The sequence below is a fragment of the Centruroides sculpturatus genome, unplaced genomic scaffold (genome assembly GCF_000671375.1).
Source record: "Centruroides sculpturatus isolate CEXI.00-Female unplaced genomic scaffold, Cexi_2.0 scaffold717, whole genome shotgun sequence".
Taxonomy (NCBI): domain Eukaryota; kingdom Metazoa; phylum Arthropoda; class Arachnida; order Scorpiones; family Buthidae; genus Centruroides; species Centruroides sculpturatus.
In genome coordinates, this window is record NW_019384973.1 from 128225 (window position 1) to 153061 (window position 24837).

Consider the following 24837-nt stretch of genomic DNA (forward strand, 5'->3'; position numbering starts at 1 on the left):
AGACGTAGAGAAGCCCAAATGGAATTACAAAGATCGTTAGTTATATCATATTTATATATAACTGAGGATATCAGTTATTGTATAAAATAGATTATATCCTCAGTAAAATATATTTTTAAGATGTTTCAATCTTAAAAAGCTTCAACGTTGGAAGTGATCATAGACTAATCGGTAAAAATCCACGAAAACATAAAGTTCGAAAGAATAAAGTTAATAAAATGCAAACTTTTAACATCAGCTCCAGAAAAATAGATCAGTGTCAGGCCTGAGAGTTCGAACTTTGACACTGACGTTCGTATACAAATTATCGAAGTTAAACTGAGCCAGGAAACGGGGCGATTTGACGAAAGGAAAACGTCACGTTCGACAGTTAACATTCCAAAATGTCAGAATAGAGAACATAACGAGCAAAAATACGAGCGTAGACTCTTTAGTTCCATCAACATCTCCCGGTGAGAGTCGAGGGACGATGTCGACTAAAGACCGATCGATGAGCACTTAAGACCGTGACCCGATCCGATCTTATTTCCACCTGGAAACAAGGAAGGAAGGAGACCATTCGGGAAATGACGAGAAGGAATCGGACCAATCGAAGGAAATTCGGGAATGAACTCTCTTAAATACCCGGATTTCAAGGATGAAAAGCCGATCCCTGTCATTTTATACCGTCCAAAGTGACCCGTGCCTCTCCCCTTCTTTTGTGTGCCATCGTCCTCGCCGAAGTTCCCGATTTCGCTTCGCCTGTACCGTCTTGTGTTCGCTTTGCCATCGTCCTTCCTCTGTTGGACTTGTTCAAGACCTAGCCCAGGGGTCTTCGACACCTACGAAACATCTCCGAGACTAGCGGGATTCGCCACGAACTTTGATAAAGTGACACCCGAATTGAGAAAGTATAAGTCCATCTTATATAAGATAAACGGGTCTAATTTGTAAAGGTGCTTGTGTTAGTATCTCCCAACGCAACTACCCACATATTCTTAAACTCCTCGTACAAAGATGGCCTGATGGCCGAGCGGTTAAGGTGGCAGTCTACTGCTCTGGGGATTCGGGATCTGGGTAGGTCGAAAAATCTCCAGGAATTTTTCGGGGTTGGTCCTACCGGATATGTCGGATCTCGTTCCTCACCACCACCCATAATGGACTTGCTAAAATAGGCCCTCTTAGTGCCCACAGGGCAGAAATAATTTTTAAAAAAGTAAATATAAATAGATAGAAATAAAACACCTTAATTTCTTGCTGAGAAAAATATATAATTGAAAAAGAAACGTTTTCAGCCCGATTAATAGGCCATCATCAACAGGTGGAGGAGATTGAGATATATAGAAGTAGGCTATGTGAGGGATGTTTAAATGCGAGAGATGCTGAGAGCCTGTCCTCAGTGTGGAAGTATATGGTTAAAAAGTTCACTAAAAACTCGGGCTAGAACTAGTTTATTGGAAGATTTATATTGTTTATTTTATTTTGTGTTATTCCGTTTTATATATTTTATATGTTCTTCCGTTTCTCTTGTATATTTTTAAAAATTTTTTGTTGTAAATTTTGATTTAAATATTTGTATTCTATACATGGAACGTATATGTTCCATTTTTGTTTTTTGACCTGATGATGGCCTGTTAATCGGGCTGAAAACGTTTGTTTTTCAATTATATATATATTTCTCAGCAACAAATTAAGGTGTTTTATTTCTATGTGTTTATTTGCTGAGCACTTTTAATGTTATCGTAAGTATAAATGCCAGAAGTGGTCCAATCTGATTTTTGCATCTGAAAATAATATAATTTTTAGAAAAATCAGCGAAATGAGAAATTCTGACACTTTTTGCGACTTTGGATATCAGAGCACTTTTTGTGTAAGTGCCTGCAATGAAGTTTCTAACAAAAGCGATTACGAGCTTACGGCAGCGATCGTGTTTGTGTATTGGTAAATAAATATATTGGTGGTTATCTTTATTTTTTGTGTATTCAGTATATTATATTGAACAAAATGCTTATGTTGCCCGAGCTCGTCATTCTCTCAGTTATCTGGCCCGCTGTGAAAAAAGTTTGGCGACCTCTGCTATAAAGGATGTAGCACAATAGACCATATTCAGGGCCAGCGCATGGAGTGAGGCAATAAAGTCGTCGCCTCAGGCGGCACTTTCAAAAGGGCGGTATTTTCACATCACACATTGAAATTTTTATACATTAAAAACAACTAAGTAAATAATTTACATAGTTGGTTTCTTTGTAATTTTCCAATGTAAATATGTCAATTGGAGTTTTATTGTGTTTACCCAGAGTCGGGGTGCACTTGCATCGATATATTTCAGGAAGTCAGACAAACAAATGCGATATTTTTCTAGTTCTCAGTTGCATTCTGTTGATTATAAAAAATGATGTTTTCGAAGATCTTAGAACCTAAACGGCAACATGATGCAATATATTCAAACGGCAACATGATGCAATATATGATCACTGTTATTTAGCTATGTGTTTCACAACTGTTAGTATCCAGAGAAAGTTCGGATAAACTTTTTCGATTACAAGATAGCTTCCACGGCAAAAATATTTGAATCGTGTAAAGCAGATTATACGCATTCGTCCATCCGCTTTACAGAGCACCAACCTCATGCGGTTTAGCTGGTGAATGCTACACACCAAAATATCGTATAACTCTTCCAATGATTCTATCCAAGGCCGGAACAACTTCTCTATCGTCAAATGTCACCGCCGCTACTGTTAAACAAGCTTATTATACTTTTAACTTGGTTTTTAATCAACTCTACGCACTTACATGATGACCAATGTGCATATTGGCAAACTTTTCAATTGATGTTTTTTATATAAATACATCATTAATACAATACTAAGAACAGTGTATATGGCGATTTTGCAATTAAAATTTACAAATTTATAATCAAATTATAAAATAAATAACGCATAAGTGTACATCAGTGGTTATTAACAGTTAAATAGAGGCCAATTTCCCGTGGAAAGTTCTCCCGGAAGCACCCCTGTTGGTAGATCCCTCGTTTTCGTTCACTCATTCCATCAAGACATAAAAAGTCTTGTTTTTAATGACTTTAATGTAAAGAGAAAACTGATAGAATCATATAAAACTGGAGCACTTTTTTTTATTATAAAATATTTGTTTAAATACTTTAAACATAGTATGATTTAAACTTTCGTTGTATGCAATCGAGTAAAAAACCTCCAGCAACGAGAATTGCGTAACTTTCCCGGCTTTTATGAGTTTTTATTTTAAAAAATAACTTTTATATTATTAAGAAAAATAAATAAAATTGTGTGTGGCTCCATCTGTTTTGAGATTTTGTTATAAAAACTTTCTATATTTTTAATTATTATCGAATGGCAAAAGGCTTAATTTTGAGGGTGGTGATCAGTTTTAAAGAAAGGCCTGTAAATGCTGATAACATAACATCTTCATTAAGTCCGACCCCATTCGAGATATGACATATGACCTCTCTATCACCACCAGTAGCGTGCCGTGATATTTGACGATAGGGAAGCTGTGTTTCTGTAAAAAGCCGATTTCCAGGGGCAATCAGTTAATTGCGCGTCAGTGATGGTCTAGGGTCTATTCGTATTCGTTTGTTCGATAAGCCAGTATAAACCGTAGACTTCTCTAAATGTATTTTTAATATCACAATTACATTCTGAATCGCTAACCACGATATAAGGTATAAAAGTAAAAATAAAATCATTAAAACTTACTTGGTAAAATTAGATGTGTGATGGATATACAATTATACATACCTGGTACAAAATATTCAATTGTATGAACACACTTTTAAAGAAAATTATAATTAAATATAGTTTTGTAAAGAAACGTACTGTACATAAAAATAATATAAAATATTCTTTACTTTTTAAAATTAGTTAAAATTGCTCCCTACGAGTGACCCATGGATGGAATTAGAGACGATCTTGGTAGGTGTGCAGTGCATGCATGCCTGCCAAATCCCGAGGGTGCCGATACCGGTTAATGTCAAATGCCTCTTTTGTCGCATCACTGGTATATCTCAAAGGACGCGACAGGGTTGTTGTAGATTTTAAATGTTTCTCACAATAGCAGTGGCGTGCCGTGACATTTGATGATAGGGAAGCGGTGTTTCTGTAAGAAGCCGACTTCCAGGGGCATTCCGCCACTGATATTCGAATATCATAAATATTATAATAAAATTATAATTAAAATTATAATAAAATTTTAATTTTAATTAATTCAAAGTACGTTACGTTAAAATATGAAAATAATCGCGCAATATGTATTTATATTTTAGAAAATACAAGGGAAGCGGCGCTTCCATCACTTCCAAGGACGGTACGCTACTGATTACCAACAAAGTTTAACTTACTTTGCTTACTTTCTTTCAGTAGATGGTGGTTCATATGGAGTCTTATGGCTGTACACCTTTACTCCGAGATATTTGTGGATGATCGCTATGCGACCAAAGAGCCGGCCTCATAGAATGGCTTAATCGCGCGTGGGGAAAGAAAAGAATGCCTTCCGGGAGGGGGAGGAGTTTTATGGGAAACTGGCCCTTATTCAGGCGTCATCGACATGGAGAAAACCTGGAAAACTCCATGTTGCCAGCCTGTCCGAGTGAGGCGCGTACCCACGACCTTGAACACCCAGTGTTCAGGGTCGAGTCCACTCAAGTACGGGGACGAACACCACTCGGCTAATGGTGGGCACCGAAGTTTGTCTTTGTCTTTCTTTCGGGTTTTATATGGAGATTCTGGCCGTGTATCCACCGAAGTTTAATAGCATCAATGCCCCTTATATACAAGTTGTCGTGCCAAATTTCGTTTCTTAATTATTTATTTTTAGAATTGCAATTTATTTTTTCCAGAGATTTAATTTATTCCTAGATCATAATAAAATGTTTTGGAATAAAGTAAAATCGAATAGAATTTAATCGATAACTTGGCGATATTTGGGCGATTATTTAGTTCGAAATGACAAGAAGTTGCGTGGTACATTTTGAAAACATTATACACGTGTTTGTTTCGACTAAAGGTATTTGCAAATGTATTTATGGTAATGATTACAAATGGGTTTGACGAAACAATATCTACGATACGTTCCTGGAGCTGTTTTTGGGTTAATTGGAAGTCCTGTTAATTTAGTATTTGTAAAGTATCGAAATTTATATACAAAGTACTTAGCAGTTGCTGCATGTGAAAACGTCATTGTGTGGGATACGAAAACTAGAGAAAAGGTAATTTCATTCATTATTTAGTTTTAGGTGAAACTCAAACGTATCATTCGAAGCTCAATTCAAGTTCCGAATGATACGTTTGGGACCTTAACAGAGCTGTAGAGCATACTCATAGGAACAAAAAAGTCACCTCTACGAGTGACCCTTTGCAAGATATAGCCCGTTCAAAATTACTCTGCGTGACATTCCTACGCTTCTTTATCTACTGTCCCTTCTTATAACAAAAATATTTTAGACCTCATTTTACAATGAAGAAGCTTTTGTGACTCTCCCTTTTAATACATGGTGTAAAACAAACATCTGAATGGATATGTAACACATTCTTTTCTTTATACACCATACTTATTTCATATGCCTTAGTTTTTCTAAATTTTTGCGAGACTATCTAAAATTTTTAATCTACCCCTTGAGTGGTCATGAATCCCTAGTTTAAGAAATGCTCTATGCCAAAAAAGCCTTGATTCTAGACAGCTCACTAGATGGAAACTACTATAATAAAATGCATTAATGTAGTGTCTATATTTTGTACAAGTAGAAGCATAATGGCATCTTTAACACATTTATTTTTACAAATTTTCTTTGCACATCATTTTCGGCATTTTATCAGTTGGTCTAAAATATAGCAGGTAGCAGTTTCAAAAGTATGAAAAAGATGTCTTATAATTAAGAATGTATAGTAGTAGCCAATCTGAGTAAAAACTTCCAAAAATTTAGTAGCCATCTAGCACTGAAAAAAGACACAAAATATCAATGAGAAGGTATTACAAATATGGTGCTTGTGAATTGAATTTTTTCAATAATTAACAATTATTTTCAGAGTATGGCATAATTCTGAAATTATTGTACAGGCATTATTATTATACATCATACGATGCCTGGAATAATCATACAAATATGATGTTATCATACAGATGGCACTCTGTGTAGATAGCACTTGTTGTTTGATTACCAACTATGAGATGATTTGTAGTTGGCAGCCAACATGTTAAAATATTGGGTTGTTCGGAAAGTTCATAGTGATTTTTGATAGCCGACAGTTGTTGAGACACTGATTGTTGTGAAAATGATTAGAATTGTACAGACCAATGAATATTACGATAAATGACCTTGAGATGCATCTGTTACAAAAAAGAACTGTTAAGATTATTCAAATATCATTTAATTTGTCTCATTACAAAAATGGATGTGAATAATGTGCATTATCGACTCATCTTTGTTTTTTTTTTTTTTTTGTTTTATTGTAAAGGCAAAAATGCTGTACAAACAGCAAATAAAAGTATGTGATGTTTATGGTGGGAGTGCTGTAGCAGAATCAACTGTTCAAAAGTGGTTTACAAAATTTAAAGCTGGTAATCTCAGCCTTAAAGATGCTCCTTGCTCAGAAAGATCTCCTGTTATTGAACAGGACCAGATCAAAGCATTACAGTAGAACCCCTATAGAGACCGCCCTCGGCTAGTCCATCGCTCCGGTTAATCTGACCGTGGTTGGAGTCGAGAAACTTGTCCCGTCTTGTCGGTGACTCACTGCCCGTCACGTTCTTCTGTGTTCATTACAGTATATGTTTTACATTGTGTGTATGTGTACAGTTTTGTGCGTGTTTTCAACATGTTAGGAGTGAAACGTAAACACGTTACTCTTTCATTAAATGAAAAATTAGCAGTGCTACAAAGATTGGACAAAAGGGAAGATTGTTTATTTTACTTTTTTCTGATAATTCGACCTTTTTTGTGTTCTGGCCATACTGCCAGTCCCAACGGTGACGGATTAGAGGAGTTCTACTGTATTAGATGAAAACCCTCATTACGCATCTCCATTTGTGATTCTCTTGAAAGACAAAATGAAAATGACCCTTTTCTGAAGCATTTAGTGACAGGTGATGAAAAGTGGATTGTTTATAACATCAGCTGAAAATGATCATGGGGTAAGAAAAATGAACTACCATTAAAAACTCCAAAGTCTTCATCCAAAGAAGGTTATGCTCACTGTCTGGTGGGATTGGAAAGGAATCCTGTACAGGTATACCTCGACTTACGTTGTTTCGAGTTACATCGTTCCCGATTATACATCGTTTGTCAAAAAAGTATATGGAAAAATAAAAATCAAGTTTAAGTCATTTTATTCGACTTTACGTCTGTCCGCCACAAATATTGAAGACGTAATATCACTAGAAAAGCGTTTAAAGCACATAAAATCACATTAAAATATATACATTTACAAGTATGTATTGTATTTACAGTACATGCATTCGTAAATTTAGATTACTTTTTTCTGTACTATATTAAAAACTAAAATTTATTTGTTTGTAAGCTTAAAATAGATTCTTATTAACCATATATTATTAAAAATGCATTAATAAATAAAATACAGAACCGGGAATGGTAATTTATTGTTTAGCCTAGTGACAAGTAGATTCGGAGACAAGTAAATTCGACTTACGTCGTTTTCCTGGAACCAATTACCGACGTAAGGCAAGGTATACCTGTACTATGAGCTGCTTCCACAGAATCAATTTTTTGATTCTGTGGAAGCAGCTCATAGTACAGGATTCCAATTCTGATAAGTATTGTTCCTAATTGGATAAACTGAACATGGCAATTAAAGAAAAGTATCTGGAACTGGCCAATAGAAAAGGCATTGTGTTTCACCAAGATAATTCCAGAACACACACATCTTCACGAACATGCCAAAAATTATTGGAACTAGGCTAGGATGTTTTATCCTACCCCCATACTTACCCGACCTTACCCTGTCAGACTACCATTTGTTCCATTCTCTGCAAAATTCCCTTCATGATAAAAATTTGATACTTTGGAAGCTTGCAAAAACCGGAAAGTTCTATGAAGAGGATATCATGAAGCTCCCTCATAGATGGCAATACGTCATTAAAAACAATGGTGCTTACATAATGATACATAATGTATATTTTTAGTTTTAAAACAGTTTTTTTTTTATTTCTCTTAAAAATTGCTATGAACTTTCCAAACAAACCAATATAAACAAAAAGAAACATATGATGCGTTGATTATACATAATTACTAAAATTTAAATGACATTTTTGGAAATGTATGTTGAAAAGTGTAGAGCATAGACCAGTGGTCTGTGATAAAATTTTGGTGGTATGTGGAGAACTTTGGACATTAATCAACCCAAAGTTAAGCAAAATAATATTAAAAAATGCAAATTGCTTGGTTACTTTTTCTCACTCTTTTGGGGGATTTTATTTGAATCAAACGTGAAATGGATATTATTAATAAATAATGTCAATAAATCAATAAATAATCAACAATAAATAATGTGAGTGCAATTTTTGTCCTTCGTGGAATAGACCCAAGGATAAACTTATTTCAAACATGAACCAACAACTTCACACTAATTTGTTATAATTAAACAGATAAATTTCATATTAATAAAATAAAATGAAACTTTGATGATCATTATTCTATAGATGTTTATATCATTTTAAAAAATTCATGACAGCGGTCTGCAGGATTCAAAATTGTGAGTTTAGTGATTCATGGAATCAGAAAGGTTGGTGACTGCTGGTATAGACTAAAGATAATTACAAAAGAATTCAAAATAATTTTGATAGTTCCATTTCTTTCACACAAAAAACCTTCGTAACTCCAGTGATACTTGCTTTATACATCAGCGAACGTTTTCGACCCCATCCGGGTCTTCATCAGGTTATATAAGGCAGGTTTACGCGGCACATGCATTAATTCCAGAGATGCAGTCGGGATATCGGGCGCGTGGAAGTTTTGTTATGAGGGAAACCACCCCCGTAACTGATTTGTTGAATTTCCTATTTTTGTTTGTGTTCATCGTTTCGCAAGTGAGTGGTTGCACGTGCGCAACGTTCCGTGTTTATTCTTAAGTTTGTTTTTCGAAATTTTGAATTGCTTAAAGTTTGTTTTAATGTTCTGTTCCATACACATTTGAATTCCTCATAAACATAGCCTGATGAAGACCCGGATGGGGTCGAAAACGTTCGCTGATGTATAAAGCAAGTATCACTGGAGTTACGAAGGTTTTTTGTGTGAAAGTATATTTTCCTCTGGTGTGTAAGAAGAGTTTAGTTTCTTATGTTCCATTTCTTATTTTCTCTAGAAATTCTTTTATATCTTTTCTATTCCTCCTTTTGAAATCACACTTAGTATAAATTATGCTGCAATTTGTATAATTTATGAGCAATCTATCAATTCAGAATTAGCAACTATCCATTTCCTTTTTCTGTTTAACAATTTTAAAAAGATAATGTAAAAAGAATGATGTAAAAGTTATGCACTAAGGTAATTAACTAACAGTCTCTGAAAATGACAGGGAGCCTCCCAATCTACCTTCCAAATCTGCCTTGAGCAGCACCCATAATCTGAAAATCTTGGATATACTACTGGTTATAACAGCCAATATTGAATATTAGGCTTTCTGTTATAGAAGCTATTGGTATGATATGAGGCTTCTTTCACTGTCAGTGACACAAGAAGATACTCATTACTGGCACTTGGTGCATTTTACTTGTGATTCTTATGTTCTACTAATTGTATTTGGAATGCAACTTGAGACTTCACACATTGTTTTGTTAAAAATAGTATATTGATGTAAATGTAAATTTTTCTTATATAAGATATTGAAAGTTATGTACAGTACATTTGTAAAGTACTATATTATTTTTCCGACTTTCCAACGATTATCGACACTACTGTGTGCCAGAAATAGCCGTTCCCTAACGGGTACTTTACGCGGATTCGCATTAGTGTGCCAGGCCTGGACTTTAAGCGTGCACCGAATTAAATAATGACAAAGTTTGTCAATAACAAAATCAAATATTTAATTAAACTTCTAGTAATAAACTATATACAGTATTTAGTAAAAATCAAACAATAATTTATTCAATGAAATTCAACAAGAATCAAACCGACAAACTCAAATCAATCTATTTCTAACTTAATTCTATTCCCCTTTGGAATTCGACAAAATCAAAGAATTAACTTATAAACAATAATTCTTATAAATTAAAGATCCTAATTGTCACCTCAATATACTAGGAACCTATTTCCTCAAACTCTCAAGACTTTCTATAATCGTCGATCCACAAATCGAATAAATTCAAAATCGCCTTGGAACTATTTGATCCTATCGGACACCTCTCTCATTCACTGCTACGAAGCTCACCAAAGCTTGTTGCTATCAGGAATTCACCTCGTTCGTTTTCACTTGAGTTAGAGGCTTTATAGTGTGAGGTGACGTCACAATTCTGAATGAGATCACTCTCCTCATTTACATACTTATCTGTAACATTAAATTTTTCTTGTTTATCTGGCAGATTATTTTCCGACAATACTTCGCTAACCTTTTACATTATTCTTTTTAACAATTATCGGGATGCTTTATTCTTTTAAGGTTTAGCGATTCCTAACTGGGTTGTGGGGTCTCCCCCCTTTTCGTCGGTGCGGACTTACTTTTTTTCGCTCGGGAAGCGCAAGTGTGCGCGAGTTTTTCTACGGCACTTTTCTTTCGTCGGTGAGTTGGTTTTTCTTCTATTTTTAAGTTACTAAGGTGAATGGTGAGGAAACTTCGTCTTAACTAAACATAAGCCCCAAACAAAATATAATGAAAGCAAAATAAAAGTAAAATAAAAATAAAGCTCAGGCTTGGTTCCTTACACATTCTATGAAGTTTTGGTATTAAAATCCAAAAAACATTCTATCAGATAATGTTAACCATCAGGATGTTCTGTGAGGTATTCCTATATACAAATATTAAAACATGTATCTTCCTTATTGTTATTAATACAACATGATTTATTTTCAGGTTATAGAATTTCAAGGTGACAAACATGAAATTACAACTATAACTGCTTGGCAGGAAGGAGATAAAATTGCAGTAGGATATCAAGATGGTTCTGTAAAAATATTTTCTATTACTACAAGAGACTGTATTGTTACTTTTAGTGGACATGCAACTAGTGTTTCTTGTCTTGCCTATGATTCTGAAGGTGGAAGATTAGTTTCTGGTGGAAAGGTATGAATTATGTATATTAATATTCTTTCCATAGACATATTTTAGAGATTAATATTAACATAAATTTTATGTAATTAGATATTATAATAATTTTTTTAAGTTTATCATAATATTTTCACATTTTTCTCCAATTGATTAAGTTTATCATAATATTTTCACATTTTTCTCCAATCTTTTAAATCAGATTTTTACATAAAAACATAAATTAATTTTTAATGTAGTAGTGTCTGTTTATTGTAATCATTTTCACTTAAATTGATAATAATCACAAATTCAGAACACTAAGTGAATAAGATTACAGTTAGTGGAAATTCTAGTTTTATTGACTTTGACATTAAAAGGACATGTTAAAACAACTAAAAATTGTATAATTTGAAGATTTATTAAGTATAATTATTATTATTATTATTACTTAATGTGATTTATCTAGGTTTTTTGTGTGCCAAAACTTTTAGAAGTTGATATTAAGAGTTCTGCAACAGAGGTGCAAGGTGGTGCACTTGTAACCTCTAGCCAAACAAAAAATGTGAAAAAGAGAAAAATAGAATAGAATGGAAATTTTATTTTATTCATAAGTGCATAAAGCAATCTGTAACAGCTTGCAAAGTTTTATTAATTTTGTATAACTAATATGGTAGTAATCAATTTGAATCACATCATTCAATTAATTGTTCTATTGTGCATCAATGCACTTCCCTGAAATAAATTTTCCTAATGCCATTGGTTAATATATAATTGAAGAAAGAGATGCCAGCAATTTAAGCTACTATATTGTGAGCAAATAATGATTAAAATGTTTAACATTTACAGCACATATTAATGTTGACAATGATGACATAACAGTTACATGTTATCAGCTATGTATTGAAGCTGATAACATGGAAAGTGAGCTTAAAAATACTTATTTACCCAAAGATAATGATAACAATAACTAAACTCTGATTATTAAAATTAACAAAATTTTATAAGTGTATTTTAAGTTACATGTTTTGAGACCTACTAATTTTGATAACATTAAACAACATCTGTGATTAAAATAAGTGGAATCTTCAGTATTGTGAGATTATTTGCAAAATTCTAAGTAAGTATAGTGTTATATTTTCCACACTAATTGGACTAATAGTGAACAATATTAATCTATTCATATTTGTTTATTTATAAGAAGTCATAAAAGTTTAAATTTAACTATAAAGTTATCTATAATAAAGATTTCCATAGTTTTCTTAAAGAATAAGAAGTTTTTTCTCTTCAATTTTTCTCTTAATGACTCATGAGGATTTCTATTAACTTAAGTTTATTAACATGAAATTCAGTTATTGTGAAGTCTCAATGTTTATTTTCATTGATAAATTAAGCTTAATTTATCAATGAAAATAAACATTACTGATTTTAAAAATTAATAATAGAATATTGATTTATAAATATCTGAGAATATTACTGAATGATACTTTAATATATTCTTGCTTTATTATATTTAAGACATCTATTATTTTAACAGGATACAGAAATAGTTGTATGGGATGTTGTTAAAGAAGCAGGATTATTTCGCTTAAAAGGACATAAAGGAGTGGTAACAAAATGCCAATTTTTAGAATCAAAAAATATTCTTATTTCAAGGTATGATTTAATTATTATAATTATGTTTCTTTAAGTAAAATATGTATATAGTAAACCCCAACAACTCAGACTTTACATAATTCAGGAAAATTTTTTTGAAAAATTGTACAGTAATTTAAAATTTCTTGACAGAAAAATTGCAATATTGGGTCATATCATATAGTTTGAGAAATGCTGGTTTAAACAACCTTAAGTTAAAATTTCAGACATGATATAGAAAATAAATACAAAATGGCAAATTACTTGAAAATTATAATTAAGGTGTGTTTTTGATATCCAAAAATCTTTGCAATACCTGCATTATATTACTGTAGTCAGTATTGAGATTGTGGCTGAAGTTTTCATCTCTAAAATGTGAATGTCGAGCACTGCTTACAAGATAGCAGTGCTTGACATTCACATTTTAGAGATGAAAACTTCGGCCGCAACCTTGCTAGTAAGTTACTAAAGACTGTACATTGCACTGTCATGAAATTTTTTGAGCTCATTTCCTGTAATAATAAATTCTGCAATATAACCTAATTAATCTCAGTAAAATTCTGTACAGAACTGATCATAATAAATTACTGTACTTTATATTCACCTCATCTTCTACATCATTGGAGAAAACACTTACTAACTTGGAAAACCTTCATCCTTATTGTCCAATTAAGCAGGGGTTTAATGTGTTTAATTTTAATTCTTGTATTTTCATATTTCTCATATTGTAAATCTAATTGTCATTTGGCTTTTATTGAAATAGAAATGTTGATAAAAATAAAACATAAATCTGAGGTGACATGACTGATATTACTGTATAATTTCTACTTTTAAAAGTTATACTTTCAGAAAAATAAAGAATCAAAAAATTAATTTTATAGATATTATTTTCTACTAAGTGGGAAAATGAATTTTGTCAAACTGTTATAAAAACTTTATTGCAATGTGAGGATTTTATATTTGTATGACAGTATTTGTTTAATAAATCAAGTGGATTCTTTTGCTGATGAATTGAATATATTATATGTAATCTATTATTTTTATTTTCAGTGTTTTAAAAGTAGTGTGTTTTATTTTTATTCTTTTATAGAATTTTTTTTTTAATATAAGATTTATTCCATATTCATAAATTGCTTGATGATCATTAAAATAGTTTTTTGTAAAATATTTGACTATGTAGATATAATAGATATAACTAAAGGTAAATTCACATTAACATATAAATAAGTGAAATGAAGACAAACTGAATTTTTGTTTATGTTATAACATTATATACAGTGTTGATGATTATTATTGGTTTAGACCAGTGTTTCTCAAACTTTTTGCTCGTGTGACCCAATATATTTGCAATGGTTCTGTGACCCAAATGTTTATAATATAAAATTTTTAAAAACTCTGGTAAACTGGAGTCATTGTATATTATATAATGAAATAAAATTATGCATTATTGATGTTACATTTCACCCTTAGAAGTTATCATCAAGTACATTTCTATTAAGAGTGGTTTGGGCCAATTTTGATTTGTAACAAATCACTTACTTCAATTTTAGTTTTTACTTTCCCAGCTGTTATATATAACAGAGGTAAAGTATAGTGATTAGTCAAAAAATGATTCCCCAGATTTTTACATTTTTGAACTCTGGACCTTGAGACATGAGATTGTATTCTTTGTTTAGAAGCTTATTTTAAACATATTACTTCACATTTTGNAGATATTATTTTCTACTAAGTGGGAAAATGAATTTTGTCAAACTGTTATAAAAACTTTATTGCAATGTGAGGATTTTATATTTGTATGACAGTATTTGTTTAATAAATCAAGTGGATTCTTTTGCTGATGAATTGAATATATTATATGTAATCTATTATTTTTATTTTCAGTGTTTTAAAAGTAGTGTGTTTTATTTTTATTCTTTTATAGAATTTTTTTTTTAATATAAGATTTATTCCATATTCATAAATTGCTTGATGATCATTAAAATAGTTTTTTGTAAAATATTTGACTATGTAGATATAATAGATATAACTAAAGGTAAATTCACATTAACATATAAATAAATGAAATGAAGACAAACTGAATTTTTGTTTATGTTATAACATTATATACAGTGTTGATGATTATTATTGGTTTAGACCAGTGTTTCTCAAACTTTTTGCTCGTGTGACCCAATATATTTGCAATGGTTCTGTGACCCAAATGTTTATAATATAAAATTTTTAAAAACTCTGGTAAACTGGAGTCATTGTATATTATATAATGAAATAAAATTATGCATTATTGATGTTACATTTCACCCTTAGAAGTTATCATCAAGTACATTTCTATTAAGAGTGGTTTGGGCCAATTTTGATTTGTAACAAATCACTTACTTCAATTTTAGTTTTTACTTTCCCAGCTGTTATATATAACAGAGGTAAAGTATAGTGATTAGTCAAAAAATGATTCCCCAGATTTTTACATTTTTGAACTCTGGACCTTGAGACATGAGATTGTATTCTTTGTTTAGAAGCTTATTTTAAACATATTACTTCACATTTTGTTTGAATAAAATTGAGATGAAATATCTTCAGATAAAAAGCATATCATGCATATCTACTTTGAGTTTTGGAAAGAATATAATGCCATACGAACAGTAAAAAAATTCATGTTTATGGGGAAGATTCTTTTAAACTTCAAACATGTCATATGTGAAATACGAAGTTTTGAACTAAAAGATACACAATATTTGGGGCTCCCAAATAGCTGTCAATTAAGAAATTGTTAAAGATTGACAAATAACACACAATATATATAACCAAACACAGCAAAAATAAAGTTAAAAAAGCACTGAAAATATACAAGCTAATGCAAGAATGAGAGAAGACTTGGGTGCATAACAGGTTGTGTTTACTCTTTGGGCACATTTTTTTCACTGCACATTCAGTTCAAACTTTGAAGCATCGTTTGAACTCCAAAGAAAATGTTTATTAAATTTTACATTTGAACTCTGAAGCAAGTTAGAGTTGTTTGAAGTATGAGTTGCTATTATATATTATAGATAACGTTTTACTGAAAATACCATTAATATAAGGTAACAATATAGAGTTTAATTAAAAGTAATTTATTAAAATAAATATATTGCTGGTGTTTTTTCTTCTGGTTTATTGGCATCTGTCAATATCTTTTGGTTTCAAATTTTCAACTCTCAATTCATCCATTTACTTTTACTCTGTACACTTACTGTATTTACTAAACTTATTCTTTCCACTATTGATCTAATTCCTTTGATTTAACATCACTAATTTTTCTCTTTCCTTTCTTCTGATGGTTTCCAGGCCATCAGTTGCTGGTAGCTTATAATAAAAATGAAAAGGTTTACAGTTACAAACTCCAATAAAAATTTTAAAATTATTTGTTGTTCTGTTAAACATTATATTTAAATATTAGATCTGTTGTCTTAATGCTCCAAAACCTTAAAATCTGGCAACATAGTTATTTAACAATTTGTTTTTAGAAAATTCTTTATTTAAGAAATTTTGTGTCTTTCAATTTATTTTATGTTAGAACTATCTGAAAATGGCTGTCAAAAATACCTAAGAAAACATATTGCTGGATTTTAAGGACTTTTTGAACATTTACTAATTGCAGTTCTTAAACTTTAAATGAGAAAGTGTTAGGAATTTATTTTATTACTAAAAAAGTAATAAACAACGCTTTTTGCCCGCGACTGTAAATTAGACAGAATTAGATAACCCAACAAATAGGGTATAACGTTTTGCAGGGCTTATCCAGTCGACTTGGTGTGATAAGCCCTGCAAAACGTTATACCCTATTTGTTGGGTTATCTAATTCTGTCTAATTTACTAAAAAAGTAACTCATATTGTTGCTAATAATTCTAATTTTATTTAGTTCTAAAGATACATTTATGAAATTTTGGGATCTTGATACACAGCATTGCTTCAAAACACTTGTTGGCCATAGAAGTGAAGTAAGTCATTTATTTACAATTTATTAAAATATAAAATATTGTATTAAGAAATGCTATTTAGAAACTTTGAAAGACAATGTATCTGGAAAACTGTTAGTAATGTTTTCTCATTTTACATAATAAATATTGTTGTATTCACAGTCCAAGACAAAATACTGCTCAGTTGAGACCACTGAAGATATTTTTTTTAAAGTAACATTTTGTCTTTCTGTGACCATTATCAGTTTTACATTTACAGAGCAATGTACTGTTCTGCAATTATTGTTTAAAAAATGCATTTAAGAATTGATAATTGAGTACTTTCCATGTTTGACTATAATAAAAAATTTTTTTTTTTATAAATATTGTATAATACTGAAAATATATTTTATTTTCATCTATTTTATATTATATTTCTTGTATTCATCTACTTAAATATTTAATAATCTATTTAATAAAAATAAATATAGAATTTATTTATGTACATTTAAACTACCTTATATAGAGTTGCCACATCATTTGCTGAAAAATTGACATAAAATCTGAAGCAAATGTCAGAGAAAGCTTTATATAAGATAGTTCAAATGTATGTAAATGAAATATATCTACTAATTGAAAGAAATAGAGAATTTACTTAAATATTTTATTATTTTGTTTTAAAATTGAGTAAAAAATTTGTCTTTTTAGCCAAGAATTTTAAAAAATATATTTTTTTAGATATTAAAAAAAATTATGAAAATTTTTTGTAAATATTGTTATATTCAAATCTAGATATGGGATTTTGTGCTTTTAAATGATAGAAGAATCATCACTGGAACTGTTGATAGAGAATTAAAAGTTTGGGATATTAAATTCTCTGATGATGATGTAAGTATTCTCATAAGTATCTTTTTAATGAATTTTTATGATGAATCAGTTATGAAAATTAAATTACCTTTCTTTTATATACCATATTTGCCAGTGTATAAGATGAACCCCATTTTTGGACAGTATTTTTGCAGAAAAAGTGTCTTATAAGCTGTCAGATATGGTACAATAAATTTAAATATTGTAGAAATATTTTGCCAAAGTAATTACCATATAGGCCCAAATATTAGTTGATTTTTCCCTGTTTTAAGGGAAACAAAAAATCACTCTCAACCTATATTTGAGTCTTGACTTCTAATCCAATTAAAGTTTTCTTCAATTTCAGTAAATATTTGTGATACAGATCACAGAGAGTTAAACTAATGCCAAAATTTGGTGTGTCAATTGTTTAGCAAATTGCCTGTTTCTTGCCTGTGTTCTGCAATTCTCTGTGTCAAACATAGAGGGTACTGTAGCTATATGCTGTTCAGAGGGATCCTACCTTTATTTCCTGTCTATCTCCTCTCCCTCCTCCTTTCCCTCTCCTTTTTCTTACCCTCTTTTCTGCTGGCTAAACACCTCGTGTATGGCCAATGTCTTTCTTGCATGTATGTTTAGCAATGCTAAATGCCAGTCAAGTTGTGGCATGTTGTATCTCAGCCTGCAATCTATGCATAGAAATTAAGTGTTTGGCATGATTGTAAATAATGAATTAGTTGATTGTTTTTATCATATTCAACAGAATCTGTCAACTTTGGAAACTTCTATTGAAATTCTATTTTGATTGCTTTTTTATTTTATTCCTAGGAATCTTTACTAATCAAACAACTGTAAAAAATGGGGAAGGCTGCTGAAAATTTATTGTGAAATTTATTCTATATAAATTCTGTTCTATAGTGTAAATTTCTATTGTAATTATAAATTTATGTATTTGATATGATTATATATTTAGACTTTGGAAGGTTTTTATAAATCTTTTTATGGACAGTTATAAAAAAATAACACAAGTAAAAATGAAAGTCAAAATTTTGGTTTTGTTTTCAATAGTCATAAAACTACATGTACACATTCCAGAATACAAGTAAAATATGCCAGGAGGCCTATTTCACTTGGTATGATACTGGATAGCCAACCACTCAGCATATGGGACATTATCTTGATTTTGCTTTATAACTATTATTAATTTTATTTTTATCAACATTGACAGAAAAGAGGCAATAAGTTTCAATATTTACATTATAGAAACAATGTCACCTTGGCATCCAACATATGTTTCTACAAAACATACCCTTTGAGTATGATTTTCTGATTGACTAAGAGTGATTTAAATGCAATTTGTAAAAATTACCAAGAAAGTAATAAAAATTCATTTACTTTGAATATTTGTAAATATACATTCAAAAAAATTTTATTTTTAAATAAATTAATTCTGAAAAGAAAGAAATGTAATTGAATGCAACTAATTTTCATAATCAGTTGCATAGATAAGAACTAATAAAAATTCCAAATATTATTGTAAATGTTAGGAATAACAGTAGAATTATAAAAGATTGTTGATGAAGACCCAATTAACTTATAAAGGATTTTAAGAAATGTATTACAACAATTGGAGGATGTATTGTTCAACTAGACTGAAGTTGGTGAAGTAGGCTAAACACCATGCTCTTGTTATGAGCAGATGATGTGTTATTCAAGGAGGCTGAAGATAATGTTGTCAATGAAATAGGAAACACGATGTTGACAATGAATGTTCTGATGAATATGAAAGTGATGAAGTATTATTTCAATAAATTTCCAAATTTTTTGTATGCAAATAAAATTAGTATAAAAGGTTAACTTATATTCAGATCTTAACTTTGTCAAAAAGTAAGGATTACTAAATTGGGAGATGACTCATATTTGGGCCAATATGATAATTGTTAATCTTATTGGTATACTAGTATAGATTTTATTTTTGATGGTAGTAGGCAGTTTTGATATAATATGAGAATTACATATGTCATCATTTGTTAATTGTATAACAGGAAAAAGTCATTTTCTAAAATATGTACTGTATATTTCTTCAGATAAGATGACCTTCAGATAAGACGAGTTATGAATTTTTGTCAAACTTTTATAGTTTTAGCATATATCTGTCCTATAAGGTGACCCCAAACTATCAACGGACTATGAATTTAGTTTATATCAGTGATCATCATCTGCATAAAAATACTATATAGCGTATATGGAATTATGTCCTATTCGTAATTTTTTGAATGAACAAATTTTATTTTCTTACATCTGGCAGCACTGCCTTGCGATTGCTGCAAACATTTGCACTGATTTGGGCATTCGGGTAATGACCTTGACTATTCACAAAAACATTGTATGGGCTATTCTATTTTGTGGACATACCCTACTCTCTAAAAGTAAATAATTACAGTTTGTCCGTTTTTTTATAATGGTTTTAATTTATATAAATTTCTATCTAATTTTTTTGTATCTGTCCTATAAGACGACCCCAAATTTTGGGGGTCTTTTTTTATGATTCAACTATTGTCTTATCTCCGGAAATATACAGTAAATAAAAATTGCATGATGAAATAAATAATATTAAATAAGTATTTAGCAAAAATGTATTTTCTTTATATAATTGTTTTTAGAATAACCTGGAGTGTGAAATAGTAGGATCAGTTATAAAAAATAAGAAAGATAAAGTGACATTTTTCTCACTAGATAATTCTTCAAGTCTTCTGGGTTGTTATGTAAGTAATTATTTAAAGTTGTTCAATGGAATAATAAATTATTTAGAATTTTGGAAGCATTAATGACTTTTAAATAACATTTGCAATAATACAGTTGTGCCTCGTATAACGTACGCCTCGAATAATGGACATTGCGAACAACGGACTTTCTGTTAAGCAGTTACGTTAGGTGAACAATGGACTTTCTGCGAACAAGTGTGAATGACGTTTCCACTCTTTTGCCATTGCCAATGACAATCTGCTATTTTTATAATATATTAATATTATTAGAATATATTAATAGTATATCTGAAGTACAGAGCTTCCGTTGGGATTCGGCTTGCTCTCTTGTTTATTATGTACAGTACATCACCTCAGTGCAGTGTATTTACATTTATTCAAGTGTTGTGCAAATCATGGCTTCTAAAAAAAACAGAAAGATGATTTCAATTGAAACAAAGCAAAGAAATCATCAGAAGGAAAGTTGACAGAAACTTCGTTGTCAAATGGGGAGAGGTTCAGGAGTTTACCAACACTCACTATCCAAACAGAGCTGAGACCAACAGGATCAATGATCTCTACAATGACACCCTTGCCCATCATTTCCGACAGGTGTTGAGGAAGAGAGAGAAACAGACCACTTTGGACATGTTTTTCAAAAAGCCAGCTGCCAAAAGACAAAAGATGGAATAAGAGGAGTTGACCCTGCAAGTCCCAGTAGCCTGTCCTGAATCTGACTCCGATTAAAAAATAATAAAAAGAGACCTGCTGCAATGCGTAAAAAGTCTGTATCTGTATGAATGTGTGAATAAAGTGATCCTCCACACAACATCTGACTACCTGGCATAATTGGTGACTGCTCCATTTTCATTTTTTTTTTATGGTACAGTATTTTGTGCTGCGGAATGAATTACATGTTTTAACATGTATTTCTATGGGAAAATGCGTTTCACTTAACGGACGTTCACCTGGAACAGATTAAGTACATTATACGCGGCACCACTGTATATATATTTATATGAACATAATTAGTTTTTGAAAATGTTTTTATTTTAATGTTAAATTAAATTCTGTAAATTATATATTGTCATTTTATTAAATTTTTCTATTTATTTATGAAAACTTTTAAATTAATTTTGTTGATAACATTAGTGTGTCAAATTTTCAAGTGTTTTAATCTCACTTAACATTCTGGAGTTAATTAAAAGTTTTTGTTTATTTTAAAAAGTAATTTATATCATATTTTTAATTTTTATTAATAATTTTGAAATTTATTGCTTTTGTAGATCTGCTGAGGTGACTCTTTTGCACCTCATTTGTGAATGTGCAGATCTTCACTCAGATAGACTTGTTCATCTGGGTTCCACTTTGCTGAGCCCTGGTGACATCCTTCAGTTTTCTTTTAAAGGTTTAATGTTTTTTTTTTTTTTAAAGAAGTTGAACTTCTGAAGTGAGGTGCACGATGGACCTTTTAGGTCAAGATGCATTTAGCCTATTGTCTCCATTTCACAATAACAACAAAAACATTACTGTATAATAAATTATACAAGTTCTAGTTTGATAGTTAATATAGTTCTATTATTTGATTATTTAGTTTTTGTTAACAATTATAATGCAAATTCAGAACACTTGAAAATTTCCCCTAAATCATTTTGACATGATTTATACTTTATATTTGATAAGATTATTTATTATAATTTTTTTAAGCTTTTATTTATTTATTATTCTTAAACTTTATAGATTGAGTATCCTTAAACTAAAATAAAAACATAACTGACAGATGCTTAGTCATCTGTACAGGAAATTATTATTTCATTATTCTGTTATCATTTGTGGAGAATTATTAATTTACATTAAAAAATATGAATTATTAATATACTATGTATTATAATTTGAATAAAAAATATAATTTTAATATAATTTACAGGGTTCAGATCATTTGCTTGAAATATTTAAATTTAATAGTGAAGAAGAAATACAGAAAATATTACAAAAAAGGAAGAAAAAACAGAGAAAGTAATTATATTTTTCAAATGTTTGAGTGTTTGGTTCAATTGTAATTTAAAGTTNTTTTTTTTTTTTTTTTTTTTTTTTTTTTTTTTTTTTTTTTTTTTTTTTGTGTGGGAATTCTTCACCAAATTGTAGTGGGTTCTAAACTTTTTTACCACTAATTTAATTTCCTAACCTCTTTTTATGCTGATACAAAATAAAAATAAATTATAAATAGGTTTTATAAAATTCAAGTAAATAGTATTGTATTTACATAAATCAAAAATCATGTTTATTGTATTATATTATTGTGAGGTTCAATGTTGATATACACTCATATCCATAATTAAAGAGTTCATAAGCACACATATTTCTGCTGTTGTAAAAGAACAAAATGAAGTAGAAATGCTGTATAATGTAGCAATTTCGTGGGGACACAACATATAAGAACAACACAGCTATACACAAAGTGTTTAGCTGATGTCTTGTATGTATGTATGTATGTATGTATGTATAGCAACTTCTGAGGGGAATGATATAAATTTATGCAACTTTACTGATAGAAAATGTTTTTACATCAAGTCTCTTGTCAGTTTGGGCAATTGGCATTGTAAGAGGTTGTTACTGTATTGCATGTATAAATATTGTTATCATCTTGTAACTGCATAAAATGATTTGTAGGCAGTAATTATATCCCAAAGAAGACATATTGCACTTGATGACATCAAGTGCAGCAGGATTATTGCGAGATTAGAGGCTGACCAAACTCAGACACACGTCATAGGAACTGAATGTTTCACCAAGCTATATGCTTTTTCTACAGTTTCAGCATGGCAAAGATGTTTTAAGGCAATACAGCAAAGGTTGTCCACATGTCAGAACTGCACATCAGGATTGGCAGCATTGGTCATAAATGCCCAATGCTGCCCCACCAGGGCAGAAAGTGAGCTGCTTAGAAATCTTTCAGCAGAATCAGGTATCACTATATCCAGACAAACGATTTAAAGATGGTTACATATCTGTCTATGTAATGTAACCTGTTGTAGGCATTCCTTTGCCTTCAAGGCACATGCTGAACTGCAAAACATGGTGTAGTGAATGCTTTGCATAGACCCCACAACAACAGTTGGCCACTGTACTCTTTACTGATGAGTCCCCTTACCATCTACAAACTGATAATTGACAAGTTATATTTGGGGAACCCTAGAGACATATTATAATCCTGCCTACTCATTGTTCTGGAGATGGAGGCATCCTTATTTGGGGTGGTCTCATGTTAGGATCTTGTACACCACTGCATGTATTCAAACATGGTACAATAACTGCCCAGATTTATAGGGATGCCATCCAGCAGTATATGTGACTTTTTAGAGGTATATTTAGTCCTGGGTTCATTTTAATGGATGATAATGCTCACCCATATAGGTCTGGCTACCCTGTTTACCAAACTTCATAGAACATGTATGGAACATCCTTGGTTGCAGGGTTGCAACACATCTTCCACTGCAGTGCAGTGAAGAGTACTTGTGCAAGAGTAGGAATAATTTCCCCATAAATTGCTGGACAACATTAGAAACAGTATGCTGAACTGCTGTGCAGAATGCAAGTATTGCCATTTGTGGCAGCCATACACACTATTAAGCATTATTGGACACAGGTGTGACATTCATGACAGAAGCATGTCATGCAGGAAAGACCAAAGTCCATTGTTTTTTATTTTTTCATGGATTTCCTTGTTTTTAATGTTTTTGATAAATTAAATAAAATGATTAAAGGAAATATAATAAAATATTGTGATTTTTTTGCCTATTTTCATGTGTTGCCCACAGTAGATCAATGAAATTTATTCTCAGCCAAACAAACAATTTTGGTTAGACATAGCTGGTATAATATGATAATGCCATAAAAGTTTTTCCAGAATTTTTATATGTTCTCTGTAGTATGAAGTTTGGTATTTTAGATGTTAAGAGAACATATGAGTTATTGACTATATAAAACAGAAAATGTATAGGATTTTCTATAGATTATTTCTGTTTCTGTATCTGTAGAAATACCGTAATTATTTTAGTAGCTATATTATTATAGGTCAAATTAAAACTAAAATTATTATTATTGATGTTAAGGCATCGATTTTAGTTTTAATTTGACCTATAATAATATAGTTACTTGTTGATATCTGATTTATAATTTCTTGACATATTACTAATTACTTGTATGCCAACATAATTAATTCTTTCTGACTGTTGACTTTTTCATAAATGCTTTAAGAGATAATATATTTCTTGTACATTTTAGTAGTTAATTACTAAAAATATCATATATTATTTTTAAGATTATTGGAAAATACTGAAGTAGCAGATGTTTCTGAGTTAATAGAGAAAACATTGGATGATGAGATTTCTTCTTTGCTTTGCATTAAAGCAAGTGGAAAAATTAAAGGATGTAGTATTATACAAGAAAAAATTAATCAAGCAATGGTATGTATATTTTAA

The 24837-nt window shown here is 30.7% G+C and overlaps 1 protein-coding gene across 1 annotated transcript; it reads left to right on the top strand.

Annotated features, from left to right (window-relative positions):
- The first annotated feature begins 4333 nt into the window (after positions 1 to 4333).
- On the top strand, positions 4334 to 24837 carry LOC111632649 (WD repeat-containing protein 3-like). Its single transcript, XM_023377143.1, has 8 exons — positions 4334 to 5221; positions 11034 to 11243; positions 12742 to 12860; positions 16730 to 16808; positions 17559 to 17654; positions 20276 to 20377; positions 22284 to 22372; positions 24678 to 24837. Exons 1-8 carry the CDS (start codon positions 5054 to 5056, stop codon positions 24835 to 24837), a joined length of 1023 nt encoding a protein of 340 aa, XP_023232911.1. The 5' UTR covers positions 4334 to 5053.